The sequence below is a fragment of the Enoplosus armatus genome, chromosome 8 (genome assembly GCF_043641665.1).
Source record: "Enoplosus armatus isolate fEnoArm2 chromosome 8, fEnoArm2.hap1, whole genome shotgun sequence".
Classification (NCBI taxonomy): Eukaryota; Metazoa; Chordata; class Actinopteri; order Centrarchiformes; family Enoplosidae; genus Enoplosus; species Enoplosus armatus.
Window position 1 is genome coordinate 25,506,949 of NC_092187.1, and position 19,061 is coordinate 25,526,009.

At 44.2% G+C, this 19,061-nt stretch overlaps 1 protein-coding gene across 1 annotated transcript; it reads right to left on the reverse strand.

Annotated features, from left to right (window-relative positions):
- Window positions 1-960: 960 nt before the first annotated feature.
- st14b (ST14 transmembrane serine protease matriptase b) lies at window positions 961-13,077 on the reverse strand. Its single transcript, XM_070910181.1, has 19 exons — window positions 12,733-13,077; window positions 11,363-11,525; window positions 10,747-10,877; window positions 10,558-10,628; window positions 9,695-9,888; window positions 9,368-9,403; window positions 8,926-9,154; window positions 7,950-8,086; window positions 7,379-7,476; window positions 6,709-6,809; window positions 5,793-5,926; window positions 5,510-5,614; window positions 5,074-5,181; window positions 4,849-4,965; window positions 4,064-4,189; window positions 3,718-3,901; window positions 3,120-3,391; window positions 2,378-2,514; window positions 961-1,902 (listed from the first exon to the last, which is right to left on the reverse strand). Exons 1-19 carry the CDS (start codon window positions 12,772-12,774, stop codon window positions 1,741-1,743), a joined length of 2,547 nt encoding a protein of 848 aa, XP_070766282.1. The 5' UTR covers window positions 12,775-13,077; the 3' UTR covers window positions 961-1,740.
- Between the last annotated feature and the right edge of the window lie 5,984 nt (window positions 13,078-19,061).

A 19,061-nucleotide genomic window follows, 5' to 3' on the forward strand; every position in this document is an offset into this window, starting at 1 on the left:
CTCGAGCCCCGTTCTTCACACATGGATAAACCTCGATTCTTCAGCTCTTCTGCTACAGATGTCACAGCAACAAGGCCTCAAGCTCACATCTGCAGAAGTGCTGCTTGTTGTTGTTGCTGGATCAAGACTGAGACATTTCAAGCATGAAATCTGAGCCATTTCATACATTATGGCTGAAGTTTTCTTTTTGCTGTGTTTTATTTCATGGTTGGAATGTGTTTGAGGTGGTTTGAAGTAAAGTATTTCTGAGCACCACGCCAGCCAATCACGTCATCATCATGTGATCAGCACTCAGCACTATTCGTATGAGTGACATTCATGGTTACAACTCTTCTCTCTGTTGCCTTTAATTCAAATTAAGAGTTATTCAAGACCTCAAGAAATCAAACCCCTTCATGTGTTTGAAGAAGCAAGTCAGCTGGTGAGAATTAACAGGACCCCGTTAGTCTGGACTTAAACCACGTTTGAAGACCGAGGCCTTGAAGTGGACCTTTTGTTCTGAGAGTGTGTGGCTGCGTTCACCTGTTGATCCTGTTTAACTCGTTCGTCGCAGCTCTGCCACAGAGCGAGTAGCTACTGTAGGAGGCGACTACAGCTATGGAGAATTATGAAGAGTATATTAGCTTAAAGCATAAACACATACTGACCCTGTTCAACCGTTCGCTGAACGAACCCTGAGAATATTATCGTCATCATTTACAGTTAAACTTCAAGAGGAACACATCAAGTGTTTCCATTACAAACATCACAACGTACTTCTACAAAGTAATTCATAGTAAAAAAGGTTCCTGGTTCCCAACATGATCCCAGTTAAACAAAGCTTCCATGTATTTACTGAATGATATGAATATGAATTTTGTTTGTGGCAGAATCAGAGAGCAGCTGAGGTCCAACAGTTTATTTCAAACTTTATGTATTTTATTTCCATTTTATTCTTGTTTTATTGGAATTGTCTGATTTTATTTCATCGCCGTCCTGAAATGTTCTATGTAACTATGTGAAGCACTTTGGAACTTTGATTTGAAAAGTGTTGTGTAAATAAAGTTTACACAACTTTATTCATCTCGACGGAAGACTTTTTTTTTTATCTCAAGAAATCGCAATTTAATTCTCAAAATATCAAACAAGCACGTTTTGTAATTTTTATACTTGTATACTTATTTTGATACCACTTTCTAATAAGTTAGCTTTCATAAAAGCTTTATATGTTGTAACTAATGGCTTTATTAATCAGTAATTAAATCAAACTATCATAAAAACAACTTTTTGACTGCCAGACCGAGTCATTACTAGTTAAGTCATTAATAAAGGATCAGGAGTTTCTCACTCATAATCCGATAAAAGTAAAGCAAACGTTAATAATTCGTACGTAATCATGAATGGTATTATATAAGTTGGCAGTTGTGAAGGTTGCACATGTTGATGTGTCGTTTCTTCAGATGAGGAGCTTCTTCTTGTCTCAGAACTGATAGAAGATGACGTTTCATCAGAGTCGCTCCTCTGTTTGTCTCAGATGATTAAACCCTTAAGAGAACCAGCCGGCTGCTCTCAGCTTCTGCTTTGTTGCGCTTTGATTCATAAAATAGCAAACAGCAGGATTTCTAAACTTAAAAAAACTTGATAACAATGACAGAATCCACAGATTCTGCTGTGAATATTAATAATAATAATAGTCATATTTTGGTCTGCAGACACCCACATTCACCTCCAGTCACAATGAGAACCCTGTGACGTCCTCTGCTACACGCCGCTCTTCTCCTTTATCCAGCTGCGGTATTTGGTGATTCGGGTGTAGATGCCGGGTCTGTTCCTGCGAGCGCAGCCGTCGCCCCAGCTCACCACGCCAGCCAGGAAGACCCGCCCACTGGGGCCGGTGACGGACAGCGGCCCGCCGGAGTCGCCCTGAGAGAGTCAGAGTAGTATTGTGAAGTATTTGTAAAGAGGCACGAGATGACTTGTTGTTATTATAAATAAAACTGAATATAAAGTGTTAAACGTCTGCTGTAGCTGCGAGCCTTCAACATGTTGTCAGAAAGGAAACCTGCACCGAGGCTTGTGTTTTCAGTTTAAAGAGCAACTTTACTGTTTCCTGTTTCAGCTTGAAGCACTTTAGTGCAAGTTACTCTCTCCGTACGACACCGACAGGCTCGACTGTCAGGACATCAGAGCACCTTCAGCTGATTTCTCTGACTTTGAATTAAAACTAAGAGGCTGACGAGGACGTGTTTTCAGGCTCGGCTGCTCATAACTAACTACGCCTCAAACTAAAGTTACATCATCTGAACGCCGTGTGTTATCTGCACGCGTCGACAGTCCAGTGCAGTGGGAACATGTTGCTCTGAGCGTCACCATCTCAGGCCTGTGTGGTTGGTGTTACCTGGCAGGCGTCCACACCTCCTTTGAGGACTCCGGCACACAGCATCCTGTCAGTGACCTCGTCGTTCATCAGACTCTTACACACCGTGCTGTTGATGATCCGAACCTCCGCCTTCTGCAGGATGGTCGCAGCGAAGCCTGACAGACGACCAGATCAAATCTTAAGGACTAAAGTTTCAAGTCCTACTGAAAGACCATTACAACAAAGCACCCGACTGTGTCAGTGACTCAATAATGAATGCTGAGAGTGAACGTGAAACAGAAGCTTCTCAGGACCTTCAGGTTCATTTACAGGAGCAACGCAGCAACTCACGCATTTAATGAACTGGAGGAACATATTGAATCAGTTTAATTTGCCTTAAAATGATACTGGACAATATTTCATTTAGTGGAGGAGGTTACCTTCATCTACATTTGTGATGGATACAGTCATGTGATGCAGAAAGCAGAACTGTGGCAGAAACACAAACTGGTTGGTAAACACCAGTAAATAGTCGGCAATACCAAGTGGGATGGACTAAATTAGCTGCCAGCTAGTGTTAGCGCTACCTGAAAGTATAATTGTACATTCTCTACAACGGTGGACAGAAGTACAATCTGCCCACAACAAAAGAAAGTCACTCAGCCGTCCAGAGACAAGGCGCCCGTCAGAACCTGCCCCCCCCCACCCCCCCAGCAGCACGACTGTGTTGTTAAGCTGGAGGCTAACGGCCGCCTGTACTTGTCATTCTGTGTTAACTCACCTCCTTCTCTGGTGGCCCCCCAGCCCGTGATCCACGCCTCTTGGCCTGCTGGGAAGTCGTAGGTGGGGGAGGGCAGACAGATGGGCCAGATGTTCTGGTTGAGGGTGACGTTGGTGTCCAGCTCCATCAGAGCGATGTCGTTGTTGTAGGTGAAGGGGTTGTAGTCGCGGTGAGCGATGATCCGCCTCACGTTCCTCCTCACTGTCCACTCGTTGGTCTGACTCTGCACATGCAGACCCAGCAAGGCCTCCCATTGGTGCGCCTGGGAGTACCTGCATCAACACACACTCGAGAGGTCAGAGGTCACGTATGCATCTGTTGCTGCCGGCTCACAGTCACTGTCCAACAGGAAAATTGGGAACATTTGAACGTCCACTTTCTTCATGCAACAAAATGAGAGATGCATGTGATGAACATAAAGTAACACAGATGAGATATTGTTTCACATATATGATGATGAACATGATGTACTGCTCGTACTCCAGGAGGACTAGCTTTTTGTATTTATATGTATTTTCACCCACTTTTGCCAAATTGTAATGTATATTATGTCTATTATTGTTACTGTTAGGAGCTTGTTTGTATCTGGAGCTCCTACTTGTTTGGTCCGTTGTCCTGGACGCAGTGTGCGGCGGTCAGCAGCCAGCGGTTGCTCAACACCGACGCTCCACACACGTGACCTGTACTCCTGATGTGGAGGCTGACCTGCCAAGGCCACTCCCCCTCCCGGGACATCTGACCGCCCACGATACGGGAGCTCCGGTACGGCCTCGTCCCGCACTCTGAAAACAAGTCACAACGTGCCAAAACAGCGTACGGTGACGATAAAAACAACACCACACGCAAAGAACTCCTGACATCACGCTGCAGTCAGACTGTGTGTGTGTGTGTGTGTGTGTGTGTGTGTGTGTGTGTGTGTGTGTGTGTGTGTGTGTGAGACGTACGGCAGTCGTCCTCATCAGAGCCGTCCTCACAGTCCGTCTCTCCGTCACACTCGGGGTTCAGTTTGCTGATGCAGTGTCCGCTCCTGCAGCGGAAGGTGAACTCTGAACACTGCTGCAACACCAGAGCTGGACGACAGAGACGCAAATATCAGCGCTGTTGATACAACTACATGTTTTACGAGCGCAGTACTGATGGCGTAGCTTCTTATATTTATTATTCTGGTTCGTCCTCCTCGGCGTGTGAAAACAAAAGTCTAACATACAGTCTGCGTTACCAACTGGAGGAACGGAGTGTGACAGGTGTAGCTGTTCAGCAGAAAGAGACTTGATCCAACTGCATTATGGGAAATGTAGGATCCAGTGTTTCTGGAATTTGAGCCACACTGAGGACTAAAAGTCAGGATATGGCTGCTATTTTATTGTTATTGAATCAGTCTTTAACAAATCAAGTGCAGCTTCAGTCACTGGAGTAACTTCAAACCTGTGTGCATAAAAGCAACAAGCCTGAACATACAGCGAGTTACAGATTGTGCCAAATATACAGTCTTTCATGAAGAGACGTGAGCTGCATTACTCAGCCGGACTGCATGGAAAATGAAAGCAGTATCAACAAGTGAAGCTTTACAGTAATCTTAACAAGCAGAGCCTGTATCTAACGTCAATATAATACTTTTAGATTCATATAATATTTCTAACATCTCTCCGTTATCAGTATTGTGAGTAAATGTAACTATAAACATGAGATTCTTCTTAAAGCATCTATTTGAGTAAACAGCGTTCCTTACATTTTTCACATGTGGACTCATCCGATCCATCGGAGCAGTCGTCTTCTCCGTCACACCTCCGCTCCTCTGGGATGCAGCGGCTGTTTCTGCAGGAAAACTCTCCTGATTTGCATTTTACTGTAAAGAAAAAGAAACATGTCCCACAGTGAGATATTTACTTTTGGAACAGTCCTTCTGTGGACTTCTGGAAGAACAGCTGATCCTCTACAGTTCAGTTTAACCCACCACAGTTTTCCTCATCAGTGGCGTCTCCGCAGTCGTCAAACCCATCGCATTCCCAGAACTTCGGTTTACAGCGGCCATTTTTACACTTCATCTGAGACGCCTCGCACGCTGGACAGAGGCACAAAGAAGAACCAACAACATGTTAGTCCATCTCTCAAAACTGTCTGACTTCCTGTCTGACTTCCTGTCTGTGTGTCGGGCTCTCAGCTCTAAGCCCATTGCTTAAATGAATTACATCCTTAAAAAACACCTCGCAAATAGGGAGGGGACTATTTTCAGTGGTGGATTAATCCACATTTGGCGCTCTTGTGAGTATTTCCAGCAGCAGGATGGCTCTGGAGAAAGCGGACTGGACCTGGAGTTAAGTTTATTTTCCAGGCTGAAAACAATATATCCTGTTAACAATGTGCATCCGGAGTCAGCAGTTTGGACTCACTGCAGTTGTCCTCGTCGCTGCTGTCTCCACAGTCGTTCCAGCCATCACAATGCAGAGTCTTGTTGATGCACAGGTTGTTGGTGCACTGGAACGTTCCAGGACAAGCTGATCAATGATATCAACACAATCAGACACTGAACACAAAATGCCATGACGGAAAGGAATCTGACTAAAAACTGAAGGTATGCCTGAGAAAGAGGCCAGAATGTGTAGTTGTTGGGTTAGAAAGACAGAAGACAGAAACTACGCTGATGGTCTTTAAATTAAAATAAATCAGTCTTACGATTGGTCGGGACAAAGGCCTCGTACTCGGCGGTGAAACCCTGGTCAACGTAGGACGAGTCCGAGTTAAATGTGATGGTCATCGTGTTGCTCCGGCTGGTGACCACGGTGCTTTTTGGCTTACTGCCACACAGTCTACAACACAGACAGAAAGAAGACTCAGCAGGGACGTTTCTGAATCTATGAAAATACAAAATACGACACTCAGGTAATGTTGTTGTCCAGAGTGATTCTATTGATTGATAAAGCATCGTCATTAGGAACCAGAGTCTCAAGCCATCAAAGTCCAAATCTAAAATCACAGATCTGGTTATGTGAGATCTTCACTTTTTAATAAGTTCCTAATAATAACGACTTGTTTCGCACCCAAAACACAAAGTTTAGGACTTGGACTTGACTTGGGACTTGCTGGTCTTGACTTGAGACTTGCTGGACTTGACTTGAGACTTTTTGGTCTCGACTTGGGACTTGTTGGTCATGACCTGGGAGTTGTTGGTCTTGACTTGAACTTTTGACTTGGGACTCGTTGGTCATGACCTGGGAGTTGGCTTGGGACATGTAGGTCTTGACTTAGAACTTGTTGTTCTTGATTTTGGACTTGACTCTGGACTCATTGGTCTTGACAAGTTGGTCTAGACATGGGACTTAGCCATGACTTGAGACTTACATTTGACTTGCAAATCAGTGACCCAGTGATTCATTAAGGTCATGACTCTGTCAAGGAGGCCAAGTGCATTGCAGTCATGTCACCTTGGTCATATCTCAAATGTCCTACAAGTCACCATGGTCATGTCATGTCAGCGATTGTGTTTACGTCACAAGTTTCAAACCCTCAGATTTCGAGTCTTCGCGTCTGACCTTGGGTGATAGAGAAGTATTAGGAACAAGCTGTAGGAGGAACAAAGTGGGGAACAAACCTTTGACCGTTGACGTCAACATAATCATTGCGACACTGGATACTGTAGTTTCCCAAGACAAACTTGTTGAACTGAACCTTCACAAACTTTTCCTTTGAGGTCTGAAAAAGAAAGATAATGGAGACAAGACAATTATCAAACAGAATTACTAAACCCCAAATAAGGTCAACAGAATTCTAAATGTGATCCGAGTTATTTCCAACCAACTGGGGGCGTAAGTATAATCATCTGTATGTCACACAGAATATGTTTCTCAATATTCCCCTCAGGATGAATTGTAACAACATTAATGATCCTTTGACTTTTCATCAAATACCTGCAAAACGGATGACATTCCCATCAGCCTCAGCTGTACGCTGTGTTTACTGCTAATTAGCTAATGTTAGCATGTTGAAATGCTTAAGTAAGATGATGACCATGGGAAACATAACACCTGCTGTTGTCACTGTGTGCATGCTAGCATACTGATGTTAGCATTTAGCTCAAAGCACTGCTGTGTCTAAGTGGAGCCTCACAGAGCTGCTGGGCAGAAAAACAATCTGTAAGGTAATGCTATAAGGTATATGCTCTGAGATCTGGTCATCAGTACCTGGTTTGTTTTGTTTTGTGTGTTGCAGCCATTCAAGTCAAGGCTTTACTTGTTATTCTCAGGACAATAACGTGGACTTACCTCGACTTTCCAGACACATGTGGTTTTTGGAGGATAGTTGGAGGGGAAGAAAGGTGAGGAGAAGGAGCCTTTGTCTCCAGTCAGTGAACCTCCACACTCTGAACAATGAGACAGACATGTTGGACATTTAGATGATCTCCCTACAGTGAACAGCCAGTGTGGTGAGATTCTTTCATGTGTTATCAATACAAATCTAATGATTTCAACTAAAAACGTATCTTTACTTATTGTCACTCTTATTTTCATTGATTAATCTGCAGATTTGTTTTGATTAGTTGATTAATCGTTTGGTCTATAACATGAAAGGAAATGTCACAATGTCTTAAAACCCAAAGTGACTTCAGATGACCGGTCCAGTCCAAAACCCAAAGATATTCACTTTGAATTGAAAAATGACTCAAATTATTTAACAGTTGCCAAATCGTTTCAGCTCTACAAGAAGTGGAGTTATTGGCTGAATGGTTCCTTGTTGTTGGAGCATTCCATTATATTCTATTCTATTATATGACATCAGAAAGATCCCCACAGCAGCATAGAGAACAGAGAGACGTGACTGTGCTTCCTGCCCTACTTTGCTGGGTCAGAGGGATCTGGGAGTAGTTGGCTCTGAAGCCGGGGAAGTTCTTCTCCTCGCTGGTGACCAGAGTCAGCAACATGACGTTTCCAGAGGACACGAAGGACAGAGAGCCATGAGGGTAACCACACTGTCTGAGGAGGGACCACAGAAACATGCAGCAGTTACTTTTAGTAATAAACCTCAGTAATAAACATATAATTAAATGTACACCTTTCCAACAATATCAACAAAAACAATAAAACATTATGAGCTTCATAAAGAGGATTTACGGCACAGCTGTTGGATTGAGTTACAGGTGATTGTACAGGTGTACCTAATAAAGTGGCCACTGAGTGTTTGTTTGCAGTATTTTATGAACAGGGTCTCCATCACAAGGTTTGCCTGCTGACTCTGTGACATATTAAACATTAAAGGATCCTCAAACATGTTTACGTTATTGTGAAAATGTCAATACATTGTTATCAGATTTGTCAGTGCACCGTGACATCACTGTTGGGTGTGGTCACAGGTGGAACAGAGCAGGTGAGAGCTGCAACACACTTAACACTTTGTGTGATGTTACACTTTCAGTATCAGTTGCTATGAGCTTGGTGACGGAGTGAATATGCAGAGCTGGATGGTAAACTACTGCAGCTAGCAAGCTAACCAGTAGCATGCTAGTGCTAGCCTCAACTCCTGCATGTCTCCAACTGTGTGAACCAGGTCTCTGTTGAGGGGCAGTTCACACTGGACTGGGTGGTGACACACAGCCGATAAGATGCTGTTGCCTCAAACATTTTGGACTCTGTTTCCATCTTTTTGCATATTTGTGTGTTAAAGTTCACTAAATATGAACTCTACTTAAAAGACCGACAGATTTACTTCACCTGTGGATCCACTTAATGTTCTCATCTTTTAATCAACTCATGGGTTCAGCACTAACACAGTTCCACAGTTTCACTTTAAACGGTGGTGCTAGTTTGCGTCTCACTCTGTCAGGGCTCGGTTTTCTATCGGAGCCAGCGAGTCGTAGATTTTGATGAAGTCTTGCTGACAGTCGTCCTCCAGGATCAGAGTGTGGAAGTCCAGTTGGACTCGGTGGTCCGGGTCGGCCCTCAGCCTCCACTGCAGGTAGACGTTTGGGGGGTACGAAGAGTCTGGAAACCCCGGAGACCGGACGACTCCCGCTTCACTGACGTGGATGTTGAATGACTTTCTCACTGAAAACACATTTTATATATATTATATTTGAAAGGACTTCCACTGATATTCAACACTAAAGTTCCTCCAAAGTTACTTCCACTCTCAACCTCTTGGCTTTACTTTACTTACTCAAAGTGAATAATGTCAAAGTAAAGCCAAAGCTTGAGACTGATAATACTTTTCCTTTGAAGAACACATAACTTCCATCAGCAGTAATGAACAGTTCTCACCAAACAAAGTGCTCCTGGTCATGCGTGGGTCTATAGCTGTGCACAGAAGAAATCTTCAGTTAAACTCAACAAACTGCACCATTTTACAAAAGAACAGCATATTTCAATGGAAGCCATTGTTTATGCAGTCGTGTCATTTTAAACTTCTTGTGCCGAGTATCATCCATTTAAATTCAGCAGTAGACAACTTTCGATTGTAAATCTGGGAGTACATGTACATAATATTACATAGTATTACATCAATAGTCTGTTACTATAACAGTAATAAAGCTGTGGAAAGGACAATGTTAGAACCGATAGATGACGTGGACCACTGAGCCGTCAGACCTCGTGAGACGAAGCTCTTGACGTTCAGAGCGTCGGTGGGTTTCAGCAGGACTCGTCCATGTCGGCTCTGCTGACTTCCTGCCGGCGGCTCCAGAGACTCGATGGCTTCGTCCAGCGACGCCTGCTGGGAGACGTGGACGTCGAACTCTGACTGGTAATACGCCATGACGCCGTCGCCTCCGCCGTCTGCCTCACTGCAGACACACCGATAAGAATTGAAAGGATTTACAGGATGCAAAGTTTGAGCCTGAGCAGCGTCAACGCTTAAAGGAATACTTCACATTTATAGAACCTAAACCTTATTCTCTTTGTCTGTGTGTTCAGTACAGAGCCGGAGTCTGGACGCGGCTAGCCTAGCTTAGCATAAAGATTGGAAGCAGGGGGAAACAGCTAGCAGCTCTAAAGCTCACTGATTAACATGTTTTATCTGGTTTGTTTGATCCGAACAAACAGGAAACGTCAGTTTGTGGTTCACAGGGAGCTTAATTTATGTTAGTGTCTACAAGTCAGCACTTCCTGTACAGATGTTTCACATTAAAGTCCTCCTGGAGGCACTGACGGAAACACAACAGGAGGAGCAGCAACAGGAACTAATCAGTGAATTGATTAATATTGTTATTATAGAGTTATTATAGTGCAGGTGATCACACCCCCTCTGGTTCTCCGGAGTTACGTATGTAACTATGGTTCTATGAATCGTAGCCTCAGACAGAATGTGTCACCTGGACTTCATCAGTCAGGAAGTCAACTGAACAATAAAATGACTGTAAACACATTTACCCATCTCACAGTAAAACAAACACAGTTTCTGCATCAATCAGGAATCAACAACAACAACACAGTGTCTGTGAGGTGAAGCGTACCTGAAGGCCTGGACTGTGGAGCCTTTAAAGGTTTTGGCCAGAACTGAGTTTTTGGAGTAAATCAGTTTCAGCTGAAAGACAAAAAGGTCAGAAATATAAATATAAAGACACAGAAGAGAGGAAGCCACAAAGCAGAAGTGGACGGAGAAATGAACTCCCATGATGCTTTGGGAGCGTGTGAAGTCTCACCTGCTGGCTGACCAGAGAGGCCAGGTTCCTAAACTGGGGACTGCTGGGATCTTCATATGCTGACTGGAAACGCTGGTTATTGATTCCCATCAGGCCGATATAAAGTCTCTTCACTCTGACATCACGGCGTACTGAAAAAAGGGGGGGGGGGGGGGTAACTAGTCTTAGTCTTTCATTTTTCATCCAATATAAATATAAATATCCTCAAACACGCTGAGGGACCAGGGACTGAACCTCATGATTATTATATTATTATTATCTGCCTAAAATGACACACCTTTATTGAAGTTGTACAATTAGTTTGACCATTAATAACTAATAAAGGACTCAGATGCTGTTCTCCTACTTCAAGCTTTCCTGTGGAGGTTTCAACATACTTTTACTCCACAACAACGATCTGAACGCTCGTTCCTTTCCACCTTGTTTTAAAGCTAAAGTGATGTTTCATTTCCAGTCCGACGTCTTTACTGGTTCCGTCTCGTCTTAGTGCCTTTAGGTCTCTCGTTGTTGGCCTTTCTGTTGATTAATGAGCCTAATGTCTAATGTTTGCTTCCACTTCCCTTTCCCACCCGCCGAAGTCCTGGGGTTTAAATAAAGGTTGTTAAAAGCAGCTCACAGTGGAAGTGCCACACCAGCAGTCCGGTCAGCAGAGCCACGGCAGCAGCTGAGAGCAGCAGCCCGACCCCCATCCACAGCTTCCTCCTGCGGCCGGGTTTCTTCTCCAGCTGCTTGGAGTCGGTGACCGGCAGGAACTGAAGCGTCGTGTCCCAGTCCGAGTCCTGCAGGCAGGGAGACAGAGGGGGGAGGACGGGGGAGGAGGAGAGGTGTGTTCATTTGTCTCCTGAAGATAAACTGTGGTTTCACTTCAGATCACTCAGATCTTCAGAAACACTGTTGATGTTTGAGTCTCACCTCTGAGCCGTGTTGACTGTTAACATGTCGTCAGGCTACGACTAAACGCTGGCAGACACCTCCTCCACTCGGGGAGGTGTCCACTCACAGACATCACAACTCTCCAGTCTGACGGCTGAACGCGCTGACTAATAACTTAACCGGCATCAACGCTGTTCATGCGTTCAGTCTGCGTGAACCTGTTGAACTGCGCGAGTGCAGCAGGGTGTTGCAGGACAGGAATGTCTCTTCTGCCAACGGAAGGCATGTCAGCGTGTCGCGTCCTGCACCCTCTAACAGTGTGAAAGAGTCCGTCCACACCCTGAAGCTGCACCTCCAAACGCTCAGAAAAGGGTTTGTTTCAGAAGCTTTTTACACACGACATGAGAACCAGACGGACTCTCTTCTGAAGGGGCCTCGGCTAGCAGTTTCCCCCTGCTTCCACTCTTTGTGCTAAGCTAGGCTAACCACGTCTCAGACCTGTGTGTGCGTGTGTGTGTGTGTGTGTGTGTGTGTGTGTGCGTGTGTGTGTGTGTGTGTACACGCAGTGATGAAACCGATACTCATCTTCTCACATCTGGAATCGTTTGGTGAAAACAGTGAAATGTGTTCTGAAGCTTTTCCAACTGTTAGAGATGAATCTTCCTCTTTCAGTCGCGCTGCACCTTTAACTGACTCTGCCGTCTTATTGATGAGACAACACAGAGAACGTTTGTCTGATAAATGACTTTCTATTGGATATTGATGAATGATTTTCTGCCCATCAACTAATCAATTGATTGAATAACATTAAAAAGAGAATATTGATGAAATGTATCCGGATTGTCTTTTCTGATTATTATAATTATATATAATAATATTATAACAGATTGTTGTCATGTGTTACTGTAATCCATCAGAAACCAGTCATGATCATAGTAAACCACTCACACCAGCCCAGTGTGCAGTGGGAACCAGTCCAGGCAACAGAACCAGCACCGTGCTTCGACCCCCCCCCGCCGTGTTTAAACAGACTTCGGTTTCTGTTTTTTACCTGGGTGAAACCTGTCGGCTGTGACGTCACGGTGAGGTTCATATTCCAGGTGTGGGACTCACCTGTCTCGGACTGAACTTCTGTCCTGAATCCAGTAAATCCATGTTGTTAAGTCCCGGTTAGTCCCCTGCTCGTGCTCCGTCTTCACCGCAGCTTCTCTTGTGCTTCCTCCCGGTGAGTCTCGCGCTCTGCTGCCATTACTGGCCGGCTGTCATGGCGACGACAGGTGAGCCGCGACAGGTGTCTCCGTCTTCCAGGTGCGGGCACAAAGGCGGCGACTAAAGCGGTTTGGAGTGAGTTTAAAGCGAGTTTGTAACTGTGAGTATCAGAGCCGGTTTCAACGGGTCCAGATCGGAAGAGACGGACGGCGGCTCGGTCCTGGAGGACAGACACAGATCTGGCGACAAGAACGAGGAAACTGGCGACTGGAGCGATCAAAGAGACCAGAGCGAGTTTAATGAAAGGAGACACAGCACAGAGCGATACCTGTCCCACCTGATCTCCCATGATTCACTGCGCGACTGAAAACCTCGCAGCTCCGATTCGGTGTTGGAGGAGGAAGTACTCCGATCCTTCAGTAGAAGTACTAATACCACAGTGTAGAACAGTACAAGTCCTGCACTCACAATGTCACACAGTAAAAGTACAAAAGTATCAGCATCATAAGTACAAGTACTCATCTCTCATCTGTCTGTTTCTCTGTCTCTCTGCCTGTCTGTCTACCTGTCTGTCTGCCTGTCTGTCTCTCTACCTGTCTGTCTGCCTTTCTCTCTGAATGTCTCTCTACCTGTCTGTCTGTCTGTCTGTCTCTCTGCCTGCCTGTCTGTCTGTCTGTCTGTCTGCCTGCCTGTCTGTCTCTCTGTCTCTCTGCCTGTCTCTCTGTCTGTCTGTCTCTCAGTCTGCCTGTCTCTCTGTCTGTCTCTCTCTGTCTTTCTCTGTCTGTCTCTCTCTCTTTCTCTTTCTCTGTCTGTCTGTCTGTCTCTCTGCCTGTCTGTCTGTCTCTCTGCCTGTCTCTGTGTCTCTCTGCCTGTCTCTCTGTCTGTATGTCTGTCTCTCTGCCTGTCTGTCTGCCTGTCTCTCTGTCTGCCTGTCTCTCTGTCTGTCTCTCTGCCTGTCTGTCTGTCTCTCTGCCTGTCTCTCTGTCTGTCTGTCTCTCTGTCTGTCTCTCTCTCTTTCTCTTTCTCTCTCTGCCTGTCTGTCTGTCTGTCTCTCTGTCTGCCTGTCTCTCTGTATGTCTCTCTGTCTGCCTGCCTCTCTGTCTGTCTCTCTGCCTCTCTGCCTGCCTCTCTGTCTGTCTCTCTGCCTGTCTGTCTGTCTGTCTGTCTCTCTGTCTGTCTCTCTGCCTGCCTCTCTGTCTCTCTGCCTGTCTGTCTGTCTCTCTGCCTGTCTGTCTGTCCCTCTGCCTGTCTGCCTGCCTCTCTGTCTGTCTCTCTGCCTCTCTGCCTGCCTCTCTGTCTGTCTCTCTGCCTGTCTGTCTCTCTGCCTGTCTCTCTCTCTCTGTCTGCCTGTCTCTCTGTCTGTCTGTCTGTCTCTCTGACTGTCTCTCTCTCTCTGTCTGCCTGTCTGTCTGTCTCTCTGCCTGTCTCTCTGCCTGTCTGTCTGCCTCTCTGCCTGTCTCTCTCTCAGTCACACCGACAGCTCAGCTACTTGTTATATCAGCTGTTATATTTGACATTGTTGTTGTTTCATTATTAGTGATAATGAGTTGTGATCAGGGTGAGGCGAGTCTCTGATCACATGATGTATTGATCTGACGGTTACAGGTGCACCCGGCTGTGGATGATGAACTGGGGGTTGAAGGACTTGGCAGCTTCGATCCGTCTGTTTCACTAAAAGGAGTCGGTCCACCTCAGCCCGGAGCAGAAAAGTCAGGGAGGTGAAGTGGTCCACAGGACGATCTCGGAGGTTCTCGCGTCACGTTGCCTCGTGGAGATCGACTGACTTGCAATCCACATCCTGGTCACTAGAGGTCGCCGCTGCACCAGTTTCTACTCTAACGTCCATCCACCGACTCTGAGTCTTACTTCACGTGTTCCTCCTGAATGTGTCCTGAGGAGGTTTTAGTCTTGGACTGGTGACTGTCTTGTTGGCTAACAGGGTACATGTAAATCAGACAGTGCTGGAGCTGTTAGAAGTTGTATTTTGACACGTTTAGATGCCTGATGGAGGTGCAGAGGAAACACAGCACAACACGTTCTGGTTTCTGTTGTCTTTATTAGTGGAATGGAATATACACCTCTGTGCTTTAATGCTGTTTTCTCCGTCTGTCATTCGCCCCCCCCCCCCTCTGAGACTGAACATCACTGTCCGTCAGTTCACTGGATGGAAAGCTGTTTAACTCGGAGGCATCTGAAGTGCTGGTTATTATTATTATTATTATTATTATTATTACTTATTTTCCCCCTTTTGTCTCCTCAACATGAGACCAATGTGCTTCGTCATGTTTCAGTTTGTTGGTTAATTTGAAGAAAATGACAGAAACACCACTTCAGATGAAAATCTTACGTAATAGAAACAGCTGTGGGACAGTTTAAGAGCAACTTAACGCCCCCCCCCCCCCTCATATATTCAAAAACTCATCCAGTTATGAGTGTAACTCTGCGGTCTAGAGCAGTGGTTCCCACCTTCAAAGATAAACCCTCTTAACACTCTTAACCGAACTCTCTTTGGTTTAGCTAACTGGTGGACGTGTGCAGCCAGTGGGGAGGGGTCACAAGACTTCGCTGTGTTTTAAGGGGCCACAGGTTAACAACACAGGTGGGAATCACGGGTCTAGAGGACATCATTACTGGATTTTCTGTGGAAAAATGAACAGCTGTTGCAATGTGACCACAACCATCTGAAAAGCATAAAAACGAATTAACGAGTTCACGAACTTTACCTGAAAGTTTATTTAGTGTTAAGTTGCTCTTTAAAGCTCCCAGTGAGGCCGTGACACTCAGGCAACATCTGGACACATGGACACATTTTCATTATGTCCATTATGTCAAATAACATTTTAAAATGCTGACTGCTCTGAATGAATGATCAATACTCTGAATTATGTTTAACATTATCTTTGTGTCGTTATCATATATGATAATGTTATTCTCATTGACTTCCACTCTGCTCCCTAATTTTAGGCACAAAAATCATAATGTGACAGTAAACAGCTTCACCCCCCCAAAACTGAAATGATGAGTCACATGATGCAAAGATAATCAATTATAACTGTGATTATAGATCAATCATGGTAATCAATTAGTGAGAAAACTAACTTTATGGCTTAAAAATGCTACAATTAGCTTTCCGAATTAAGAAATGTTAAGATACAACTTTGTTCTTTAGTAACTTGTGATTGGAATTAAGATATTTAATTAGTTATTATTTCTGATAGTTCATAAAACACTTAAGTCCTTAACAAGAAACATTAGATCAATAAAAGTGAAAATAATCATTTGTTGCTGTCCAACTGTGGATCTATTTCCTCCAAATATTCAGATGTTTCCTGTTTGTCACAGCGACAGCTGAAGAAATCAAGAGTGTTGTGACGGGATCATGAGAGTCCCGCAGCAGGACCAGTAGATCCCAGTAGATCCCAGTAGATCCCAGTAGAGCCACGGCTCCCAGCCACCACCTGCAAGCCTCTGCATGAGCAGAACGTCAACATTTAACATCACTCAGCTCGTCAGACCAAAAACAACTAACTTACTTCAAAACTACTTTCAACTGAATTTCCTGTAAAATTCATCAGTTTAAAAAAAAATAAAAACCGAGAAAATTGCAAAAAATATTGAACAAATTCAGCTAAAACTGAATGTAACATGTAAATGGTGTTAAAACTGTGTCTGTACGGAAGGCCAAAGGGGACATAAATTCATTAACTAGGCAATTCACACAAAACTGTTTTAATAGTTTAAAATTCAAATAAGTAATTAGAGGGAATGTATTCAATAATACTAATATTAATATAAAGTCAGGGATTGCTAATGTTAAGGAATTAAGTTGCTTTCAGCCAAAATTGCAATTATAAAGGGTAATAATTTCTGTATGAGCCTATTAATAATAGTAATAATCCTAACTCCAGGCCTTTTTAGCTTTTTCTGGAGCTTTCAACGACATGAGAACAAACTCCATTCACTGATGAAGACTGTGAGAAGCAGTTGAAAGCTCTGGAAAAAGCTAGTACATGGACCTTAAATTGGGATTTCTAACATGTGGTCATATACGCATCCATCAGGGGACAAATGTTTAGTAATTTAGTAGAACTAGTAGAACTATTAGTATTTATTACAAATAAATAATTATTGACACCCAATAATTATACTGTAAAATAAGTAAATATATCGGCCTGTTAGATCACGCAGACGGGGGTGCAGAGGCCGGCTGGGGGCCACAGCTACAGAAGTAATAAATAAAGAGATAAAGGTCCAGTGAACAGACGCCGGCTCAGCCTCCTCTCACTCGTCTCTCTTTAAACTGCAGGAGAAAACAGATAAAATACCTATAACGGTATCCATGCATATTTGTGACTGCTCATCATACAAACACACACACACACACTCATACAAACACCCGCCCGTTCACACTCACACACTTTGCATTCTGGCGAAGAACATGCCCGAATGGTTTTTATTTTTGAACTCAATATTTAATTCGTATAATCTGTTTGATTCCTTCTCGGTAATCTAACGAACACTTCTCGTGGTGCAAACACTCGTCTCGAAAGGTTTCGGGTCGGGGGAGGACGAGGAAAACAAACCGATGGCTGATAGGAGAGAAAAAAACAAGAGTCGTCATGCAAAAGAACGGATGATGAGACCCCCCCCCCCCTGTGTGGTGTGTTTCTCTAGCTTTTTTTCTCTGATATGGTTGATAGATTCCTATGATCAGTAGTGCTACTTCTACTGTACGAGGCTCATGCAGGAGGAACGCCTGTCAGAAACCCGACGACTTTCAGCTCTGTCTTTTTTGTCTTTTTTTGTCTTTTTTTTTTGGTTTGAGGGTTTGATTGGAAGATGCAGGTGAAATTTATGATACAAAATATGTTACAGTATGTACGTCTTGTCTCACACTTGCCTCTGATTGGTCGAGGAAACGCTTCACCAAAACACTCACGGCTGAAGTCACACCTGGCCGACGGCGCTCGCTCTTAAAAAAGGACGTGTAGCGTTTAATGGTGGACTCTTCCAACACACCTGTGCGTGAGACACGATGCTGACGACATACTCTGTCTCAATCCAACTTTATTTATACAGCCCCACAGAACAGAAGTTGTCTCGGGGCACTTTCCATACGGAGCAGGTTCTGAACCGAACTCCCTATAACACTAATACTCCTGTTTTAATTGTAGTGATATCTCAGTTTTCCAGGAATAAACGGAACAATGTTCTCCACATAACAGATTAAATATGAGAAGGTCTCGCGCCCTATTAACAAGACACTGCTGACGTTAAGGAGGATCAACAATATTTAAGGCGGAAGTAATACTGAAACGTGCCGACAGCTTTACCGCCTTAACGAACGCGTTGGAAACGTCCTTTTTCCCAGAGTGCACGTCATCGGGACAAACATGATGTTAATGCTGAAGAGCGTTTGGCGTCGCGTTTCCCTTTCCCATTAAATCTATTGCAGAATACTTGTGTTCTCTCTCGCTGAGAAGATCACATAACAAACGGAGTTCTTAGTTGCTTTACATTATGTTCCCTGCAAGAATTACTGAAGTTTTATAACACACACATTATTATTGGTATTATTATTATTATTCTGTTCATTTGTTGATGCTATTTTCCTGCTTGTTGTAATGTTGCATATTTTGAAAAGTAAAAGGCTTTCGTTCCTGGTCTGGGCGTCAGTGTCACAAACACTTCTGAGCTACAGCCAGACCAGACCAGTCCATGTCAGACCTGATTAATCCAGTCCAGTCCATTTAACCCTTTCCTCTCAACAGTCCCTTTTAGAAAACCAGGTAAGTCCAGCGCTGCTCAGACCAGCTCGGTTTATCCCAGTTCAGCTCAGTGTAGTTGTGTGAACAGCATAGTTCAGTTAAACCCAGTTGAGTCCAGTTCATGTGTTTCTTTCGCCTCTTGCAACTGGATTCCTTTGAAAAGCTCAAGAGTTCTCGCTCGTGAGTTCTTACTTTTCTTAAAATGTGATCTGAAGTGGTTTCAGCTGCTGAAGAAGAGCCAGTGAAGAGATCGTCCACACTCCCGAACTCCATTTGCTTCATCTTTCATCCTCTTCAAAGACATCTTGACCCTTTGTTGGGGTTTAAACCTACAACCTTTACATTTCAGGAGAGGTCCAACGTTACACTCAACTGGGCAGCATTTTTACTGCAATCAGGCTTGAAGATCCAGTCTGTCGCTGTAAAGAAAAGAACCATCCTGGATTACCAACCCGAACCTGTCAC

Excerpts from the sequence above, each read along its gene's own strand:
- st14b (XM_070910181.1), bottom strand. The coding sequence starts at position 12,774 with ATGGATTTACTGGATTCAGGACAGAAGTTCAGTCCGAGACAG. Across the intron at positions 5,615-5,792 it reads GGCCTTTGTCCCGACCAATC|CTTGTCCTGGAACGTTCCAG; the intron begins GTAAGACTGATT and ends ATCATTGATCAG. Across the intron at positions 3,902-4,063 it reads CTCTGATGAGGACGACTGCC|AGTGCGGGACGAGGCCGTAC; the intron begins GTACGTCTCACA and ends ACTTGTTTTCAG.